Source organism: Megalobrama amblycephala, linkage group LG5 (genome assembly GCF_018812025.1).
Source record: "Megalobrama amblycephala isolate DHTTF-2021 linkage group LG5, ASM1881202v1, whole genome shotgun sequence".
NCBI classification, from domain to species: Eukaryota; Metazoa; Chordata; class Actinopteri; order Cypriniformes; family Xenocyprididae; genus Megalobrama; species Megalobrama amblycephala.
In genome coordinates, this window is record NC_063048.1 from 38500831 (window position 1) to 38510280 (window position 9450).

The following is a 9450-nucleotide window of genomic DNA, read 5'->3' on the forward strand; positions in this document are numbered from 1 at the left end:
TGAAACTGGCACACAATATGTTGCAGGCTTACAGCCCGATAACCAGCTCCACTCAAGAAATCAGCTGGTCATACATCGTTGAGCTCAACAATCTGCAAACAAAAGATGGACTGCATGCGGCCAACAAGATAACAAACAAGCATGTTCAATTTGATGGCCAGAAGATGAAGGTGTCCTTGGCTGCTCAAACATTGAGTCACTCTGTAGTGGTAGCACTGCGCACACTGAGGGACCTTGGTTATTCACAGTTTAAAAACTGTGAAGCAACAGCAGAATTCATTGAGGTAACATAACATGCAAACATTGTTATATAACACTGCATATTCTGCATGAAAGCCATCTCTGTTTATACTTACCTGTAGAGGGAAATCCAAGCAGAGCTGTGTACTAAATAAAAGATTATAATTTGATTTCCATGATATGATACTACTGTTATGGGTGATATATCAGTTAACAGAGCCTTATGCTTTTTTTTAAGATGATTGACAGGTTGTTTGGCATCCTGAACAGCCGCAATCCCCGTGCCAAGGGATACAAAGCCCCTCTGGGTGCTTTGAATTGGACAGAGAGAGTAGAGCTCTTGTTGAGAGGCAGGGAATACTTGCTCAGTTTGGTGATGAGAGATGGCACACCCCTCCACCAAACAAAGAGGTTTTTTTTTTAAATATCGAATGGTTTCCACGAAAGTTCACAACATCATAAGTTAATATGATGCTCTGTTCTCTTGCTACACATCGAGTTCATAAGATGCTCTTTCTCTGGTTTGGATCGTTTTGCTGTCTGCAGTTTTGTTTCTGTTGACTCTTCTGTTCAGTATTTTTCAGGTCATACAGGACAGGTGTCAAATATGGTATGTATGTTCATATGATGTTGCTGTTTGCAAAACCATAGGCAGGAGGTGATGTGAGTCCCTCCTGCTTTAAGGAGCATATCTTGTATTGCACTTTTTCTTCTTGTTTATGATGTTTGTCTCTGCATGTTGGAATCTTCTTGTGTTCAGTGTTTTTCAGGTTATAGAGGTGTCAAATGGTATGTATGACATGTTCTTGTTTTTAATCTATCCTTGTTCAGTTTTAATATAGTTCCTAGTTGTTCCTGACACTGACTTATACTCTCAAGAAGCACCCAGTAATTTTGCACCCAGTAGATTTGTACTGCACTTAAATCATTTACCATTCAGGGACTTTATTGGAGCAAAACATGTATTGCTGCCGCTATCTCTGTCACCATATGTTGAGTTACATGTTATGAATATTTGTAGAAAAGTCAATTAATGTCTTTCAATAACTGCAATTACTAGGTGCTCTTGAGGTGTCTTGTTTTGCCATGATCTTATTGATGAAACGTTTTCTTTTGAAGGTATCTGTCAGTCATTGGCTTTGTCATCAACATGGACACATTGTTGATGATGATTCCTGACCTGCTCCAAGTTCAGCGTTATGTCTGCACATACCGCTACAGTCAGGATCACTTGGAGCTTTTGTTCAATTCTGTCAGGGCATCAGGTATAATTTTCATATTTATAATTAGTTTTTTTAGTCCATGGGCCAGACCGAATATTGGTACCTTCTGGGTGGGCAAATTATAGTATAAGTTTTTTTTTTTTTATATATATACAGTACCTATACATCCCTAGTTTACAGTATGTTTTGATGTGATAGACCTCTCAGACTGGTCACATATTGGTGGCTATCACTTCATGAAGTAATCCACCCCCTAAAGTAAACGGCACATCAGACACCAGTGTGTATCTTTTTTATAGCCTACCTTTGGAAGAAACATGGTTATACAGTTATTACCTTACTTACCTTTTATAGCCTACCTGTGGGGAAAAAATTGTTATACAGTTTCCTTACTTAACCTCAGAAGATATATCGATTATGACTCTGATTGTCCTCATCAAACATCTCTGTAATCTAAGTGTGTAAAGGTTTTTTTTTTTTTTTTTTTTTTTTTAGGAGGCTGGAATAACAATCCAACTGCAGGGCAGTTCCAAGGCATTTTCCGTCGTCTGATGGTACGTTGTTGTGTCTCACCAAGTGGGTCAGGCAACGTGGCAGCACAAGATGAAACTGTGTCCCTATCAGCTGCAGACATTCACTCTGTTTTAATGGCAGAGGAAGAGCTTCTGTCCCCATTTGCAAACATTCCTGCAGTCATATGTGACCACAGTTACCTGCCCACCCGCTTTGGTGGTCTTGTGGACAATGCCCTTGTCTACATTTCAGGGTTTGTTGTCAGAAAAATTCTGAAAAAACTGTCCTGTGAGGTGTGCCGTGCAAGCCTCGTCACAGCTGCTGTACCCTCATCTTCTGACCAGAGCTACCACCTGCTTGAACTTAAAAACAATGGTGGGCTGATGATCCCCTCAGAGGGAACAGTGAAGGTGGTCAGAGCAGCAGAGCGTGTGATTCGACAAAACTCAAAGGAACAAGGTGTCCGTGTGTCCTTCGTCAACCGTTTCGTTCGGGCGGAGATTGGTTCAGAGGATGTGTTCTTACTTGGGGAGCACATTGCAGACACCCAATTCGGAATTGAGAACCATCATTTCATGCTTGTGTCATTTGTGGTGTCTGTATTTCACAAAGTAAGGCTGCACCACATTGCAAAATTAACTACCCTGGAGTTACAGAGTGCAAGCATACGAAAGAAGCTGTGCAAAACAGTTCTTTTTAAAGGATTTTAGCTCCCCAGTCCCAGTTGCAAGTCTGACAGGGTAATGTAAGATGTTGGAATGACCTGGAATTATAACGTTTACTTTTCCAGGCCTTTAAAAAAAATTTGAGCTGGTACAGTATATATGGGAGCTTGTGTGTGTGTGTGTGTGTGTGTGTGTGTGTGTGTGTGTGTGTGTGTGTGTGTGTGTGTGTGTGTGTGTGAAATAAATTCAAATGAACAATCAAACTTGTTTCTTTATTAAAATATAAAATTCATTCATTTATACATTTATCAATATGCCATTGTGTGTGTGTGAGTGTGTGAGTGTTAGAGTGTGTGTGTGTGAGAGAGAAAAATAAATTCAAATGAACAATCAAACTTGTTTCTTTATTAAAATATAAAATTCATTCATTTATACATTTATCAATATGCCATTGTGTGTGTGTGTGAGAGAGAGAGAAATAAATTCAAATGAACAATCAAACTTGTTTCTTTATTAAAATATAAAATTCATTCATTTATACATTTATCAATATGCCATAGCCTACCATATGTCTTTGTTAAAGAGCGTAATACAAAGTCTTTCAACATGAAAGCAGAATTTTTCAATGTGTGACAGCGTCCTGTATCATAACTAAGTCTCTGCCGTTTGTAACAAACCAAACCGTGTGAAAATCCGGTAAAAACTCGGGGAGTTATGATTATTGTAGTTGAGGATACATCTTCCTCAGTAGAAATAAATGCGGGGGGCGGCGCATTGGGGACCCATCCAAGATGGCGCCGCGCTGATACGTCCGCTCCAATAGGCAGCGTCAGTCTATGAGTCTACGTATATTATGTCTATGCCTATTACGCTATCATCTATACTTAATGATTTGTATATCTGTCTGTCGAGTTTTTTCACAGATCAAATGTTCTACATGTGTCTTTCGTGTTTTCACAGATATATATATTACTAATTTGACAGGACAAAAAAACGTGGAATGACCTAACGAAAAACTTGTTTTTTCTTTGTTTTAGACATCCAACAGTTTCTGACTCAACCAGGATTCGTGGATCTAACGCAATCTTCAGAATTGACGGGAGAGGAATCGTCAACTGAACAGGATGCAACGCCAAGTACCTCCACCAGGGATCGCTATGATGATTCTGAACTTCCGTCAGGACAACATGTGAATCCAGTAGATGGACAGAGACAAAATAAAAGCCCGGCGGTCTGAGGTATGTTTTATTTTTTATTCAGTATCTGGATAGTTTTGATAGTTTTAGTTAAACGATTTGTCTTAATTTTATCTTAATTTAAAAATTATTTTAGTTTCTACATTTAAATGTTATTTCATAATGTGATATTTTTTCTTAATTTAACAAATTATTTTACTTTCTAATTTTAAATGATTTTCATAATGTGATATTTTTTTCTTAATTTAACAAATTATTTTACTTTCTAATTTTAAATGATTTTCACAATGTGATATTTTATCTTGTTTTATTTTAATTTTTAAAAATGTTATTTCTTATTGTCATATTTTACCTTAGTTATTTTAGATTATATTTAAAATGTTTTTAGTTTTAATTGATCTCAATTTCACTTCAGTATGCTTATAGTATTTTTTTATATATTTACAGACACCAACTTAAATGATGTAACTAGTTGGACATCTACACAGCTGAACGCTTGGGAGGAATCATCTTGGGGCAGTGATTGTGAAGTGGCCCCCAGAGGTCGTCAGACACCGTTTGCATTTCGGGAAGAAGCAGTAGATGATTCTCTGAATGGTCGAGGTGACATTGAAAATTTAATTGTTGAAATGATAAATCGTCTTAGTAGTCAACGTGAAGAAATTCTCACCAAATTGCATCAGCAGCATAATGAGATTTGCAACAGACTTGCCATTTATGACACTTACTTCAATGAAATTCGCGATCGTCTGAATAGACAAGATGACAGAATTCGCGAGCTGATTGACAATTGCGCCCACTCTTCCTGTGGAATGTTTGAAAATTTTGCAATCATTCACGACGCGTTACGTGAACACTTACGAGAACGTCGCCTGATTGTGGATCTCCTCGGTGCTATACATCACCAATTATTTCATAGATAGATGACATCCTGTTTAGCTTTGCCACATCTCTTACATTGCATGTTTTCATTATATTTTAACAAATGTATTCATGATTTTCACACCATGATTTAAAAATTGTGTGATCTTTTTGTCAATGACTTTTTAAAAACATTTATTCAATGACTTGTATCTTTTTACACTGTAGTAAAAATTGTATCTTTTCAAAAATTGTATTCAACATATTTCAAACTTGTATTGTTTTCACTATGTTTTACTATATCATTATCTTTTTAAGTGTACTGTATGTTTTGAACAAAGTTATTATGTGACTTGTTTCTCTATCTGTACTACACACAACCTGTTTTAATGATTATCAGTGTATTTGACATATTTCAATCTTGTGTCTTTTCACACTGTGTTTTTTTAAAACATGTATCCACAAATATTTTGTATCTTTTTACACCATATAAAAAAAAAAAAACTGGTCCCACTTTACATTAAGTGGCCTTAACTACTATGTACTTACATTTAAATTAATAATTTGATACAATGCACTTATTGTGTACATACATGTAGGGCATTGCTCGACAGAACCTACCAATGACTTTATCAATGAACAACATGATTGAACAAAGCTTCATTTTGGTCCAAAAGATCCATTTCCTGACAGGAAACGTCTAGCCTTAACCGGAGTGATGACGTGACTTCTTTTAACAAAGGACTCTGTCTAAAGGACTTCTTAGCTCATCAGCAATAAACTAATCAGAACCCATCACGTGGATTTGATCACATTAAATCTATTGATTCTCTCACAAAACCCTCTTGTATTATCGGACGGAACAGGAAAATACCCATCAACGGATTTAAAGACGAATCTGTCCTATCAATACCTCCCTTGTGTTGACCGTCCATCGTGACCCGGTCACTCGTGACTCCGGTCAAAGTTTAAACTATGCTTAAGGACTCAATCTTGAATCTCAAAAGGGACAATTGTCGATTACTTAAAGTATTAACTATATACAGAATAATACATGCCATGATGTAATTACTAACATGTCTATTCAATGTATTCAATATGTGGGTTTTCTTCAAATGCATTATTGTAATCATTGTTTTAATTAGGTCAGTCTAGTAATATGTGTGTAAGAAGTGTGTCATGTTTGAGTTCTAAATGCAGAATTTATAATTCTGTGTAATTCTGTGTGAATGAAACATTGAAATTCAGTATCAGGAAAATATTAAGAAACTTTATAAAGTTGTTAATAAAACAGGAGAATGTTCTGCAGATATCACGCGATGTGATCAATAGACAATAGACGAGGCGTGTCTAATCTCCGTAGCAACGTCTCATTGGAGGATCGCTCCCTTAAAACTATGCTGTCCGAACAAGCTAATGTCAGAAGCTGGAAGTCAGAAGTCGGTCAGAAATCGCTCGAAATCGGTCAGAAGCCGGTAGCCGAAACACCGCTACTTTGACCACGGCGGAAAGTCGCATGGGTCATTGATAACTGATTGACCGGGGCTGATTTTCCATCGAACACCCGACTTCAACCACGAGCTGCGCCGCTGCTCATTCAACAGCCGTCACATCCAGACTCCAAAACACTTCGTGAAATATCTGACCAAAGTCTCCCAAGAAGAGAGCCGCTCAAGCCAGACGCTCAGCCAGCAGCATCCTTCAAAGCTTCCGCGCAACCCACAGGGCTTTCCCGAGAAGACGTCACCTGAAAGACAGCCAATCCAGAACGGGATTCCGCTGTACACGAGTCACGGAACAACCCGATTACCTCAGCTGTCCCAGCAAACGCAGGTACAAGCAAACTTCTCTCTCTCTTGCTGGAAACTGGTGAAACTCCTTTAAACCTAAAGAATCAAGCCAAAGCTCTGCTTTTGTGATTTTCCTCAGGTTATGAGTTAAGTTAGCACTGAACTTGGGACTTTTCATAACTCATCAACTCCGCGAATGTATGTGTGCATGTATGTATGTGTGTGTGTGTGTGTGTGTGTGTGTGTGTTTAGCCTTAGTTTCTTGTAATCATTAGAAGTAGTCAATAAATCTTGTTTTGATTTTCACATATACGAGTTTCTTGTGCTGTGTATCAAATTACTGTCTTAAACTCAAAGATCAAGTTACCTCTTGCTTATAATATAATAATTACAATAATAACAATAATCATAATAAAATATTGTTACTGTTGGCCGCAGAATAATATTTTGTCCAGAATTGGTAAAATACTCTAACCTCAATTTTCGCTGGACGAATAATTGATGAAGTGTTAAATATTAATTCTGAATCATTTACAGTGAATCATTTACAGTTGATTCAATTCTTATTCCCTGTAACAATTAAATTGAGCTAATAAATAGGCTAAGTCCTTACATACATGTTTTTACATTGTACTTATATATTAAAAACACCTGCATGTAATTACATCTGCAATTAATTTCTGTAATTACATTTATAATTACACAGTTGACCAATCTCTTACACCTTACCCCTACCCTTAAACCTACCCATACCACCAAAGCTTTCCCTAACCTTACCCGTATTCCACCTCAATAGCAGCAAAAGTGTTTTGCAATTCAATATGAACCCAATAAGTACATTGTACTTATATTTTGATGTAAGTACATAGTAGTTAAGGCCAGTGCCGCGTTAAGCCTTCGCGGGGCCCTGGGCTAACTAACGCAAAGGGCCCCCCTCCCCCTCGACAACCATAATCGCGCGTCTTATGCGAATGAGTCCCTTTTTTAATATGCTATTATCAATTTAAAACATGCAGACAAAAATGGTAAAAAAAAAAAAAAAAAAATCTAGGATTGACAACAACAGTAGGCTCATATGCGCTCCTCCATCATTATGACTTTGTATTGCTGATCTAAAAATGTAAAAAATAAATTTAAAATAAGAAAGGCTTTTTAACAAGTCCAAGTTTAAATTCGACCGATTTGACTTTGGCTTTGGAATTTCAGAATGGTCATATCATCATTTCAGATGCGATGTGTCCGAAGATTATTCTAGTTGATTAATTATTGTCACAGACTTTCTTAATGCACGTTTTATTCCTAATAAATTTACTATACGTTTCTTCTCTAAATATGTTTCCATCACGTTTTATGTGCATTTTATTTCGTTGAATAAAAAGTATCCACCCCAACGAGTGTACGAGTTACATTTATTCACATCTTGTGCAGTATCTTAAAATGTGCAGACGTGCGCCGTTTTTTTTTTTTTTTTTCTTCAGAAAACCAATATGACTCATTTAAAATTCTGTACTAGGATACTTACATTACTGCATGCATAAGTTTCAGAAACACACTTTAAAAATGACTAGATTATCAGTAAGTCATAATGGTAATGGACACTTTCTTTGTCCATTTATTCAGCTTCGTAATGATTTTAGTAGTAACATTTAACATAGATAGGCTTTAGCATGTTATTGACAACATTATTTCTATTATACTTCATTTTTATGAACGTGCACACGGCTTCTGCCTCGCGCACAGACGCGTGTGCCAGCCTTCTATGTGGCTGCGGAAAGATGCGTTCGGCGTGTGCACTGCGCACTATCTAGTGGACTTTTGTTTTCAAGCACTCAATTCACTTTCGCATGGGCTGTTGAACAGTACACACACGGCCCGTGCCATCACAAAAATTGGGCTGCACGTGGACGGGGAGTGTGGACGTCCGCGAACCCTCCTGATGACGAAAATTACGCGATGCGAACCCCCGAAGTATACCTTGGTGTTAAGCCTGTAATAGCAGGTCACAAATCCACCCAGGCCCATATGCACGTGCATACCCAGACGCCACGCCACTGTCCTGGTTGTATTCCTGCGTGCATGTCCGCTGCGCCTGTGACTCTTGATTCGGGTGTGTAACGACCATGCGTTTTAAAACGCAAAAGAGGATTGTCTCGGGGGCCCCCCAGTGTTCGGGGCCCTGGGCTGCAGCCCATGTTGCCCATTAGGATAACGCGGCCCTGGTTAAGGCCACTTAATATAAAGTGGGACCAAAAAACTTGTATCCATGAGACATCTTTTTCAATTTGTTTTTTAAAAATGTTATCATTTTCAAATATTGTCCTCAAAATATTTTAATATTGTCTTTTCACACTGTTTTAAAACATTTATCAACAAATAACTTGTATCTTTTTACACCATATTAAAAACTTGTATCCATGAGTAATCTTTTTCAATCTGTTTTTAAAAAATTGTATCTTTTTCAAAATTGTATTCAACATATTTAAATCTTGTATTGTTTTCACACTATGTTTTACTACAACATTATCTTTTTAAGTGTGCTGTACATTTTGAACAAAGTTATTATGTGATTTGTCATAGACTCTGTACAACATAACCTGTTTTATTGATTATCAGTGTTTTCAACATATTTTCAATCTTGTATTGTTTTCACACTGTTTTACTATATCATTATCTTTTTAAGTGTGCTGTATGTTTTGAACAACGTTATTATGTGATCTTTTATAGACTCTGTACAACATAACCTGTTTATTGATTATCAGTGTTTTCAACATATTTTCAATCTTGTATTGTTTTCACATTGTTTTACTATATCATTATCTTTTTAAGTGTGCTGTATGTTTTGAACAACGTTATTATGTGATCTGTTATAGACTCTGTACAACATAACATGTTTACTGATTATCAGTGTTTTCAACATATTTTCAATCTTGTATTGTTTTCACACTGTTTCACAAATTTCTAA

The 9450-nt window shown here is 36.9% G+C and overlaps 1 protein-coding gene across 1 annotated transcript; it reads left to right on the forward strand.

The window, feature by feature from the left end:
- Window positions 1-1352: 1352 nt before the first annotated feature.
- LOC125269316 lies at window positions 1353-2801 on the forward strand. Its single transcript, XM_048192221.1, has 2 exons — window positions 1353-1505; window positions 1959-2801. The coding sequence occupies exons 1-2, from the start codon at window positions 1391-1393 to the stop codon at window positions 2684-2686; spliced, it is 843 nt and encodes a 280-aa protein (XP_048048178.1). The 5' UTR covers window positions 1353-1390; the 3' UTR covers window positions 2687-2801.
- Window positions 2802-9450: the final 6649 nt, after the last annotated feature.

Coding starts and splice junctions, on each gene's coding strand:
- LOC125269316 (XM_048192221.1), top strand. CDS start 1,391: ATGGACACATTGTTGATGATGATTCCTGACCTGCTCCAAGTTCAGCGT. Junction 1,506..1,958: donor CAATTCTGTCAGGGCATCAG/GTATAATTTTCA, acceptor TTTTTTTTTTAG/GAGGCTGGAATAACAATCCA.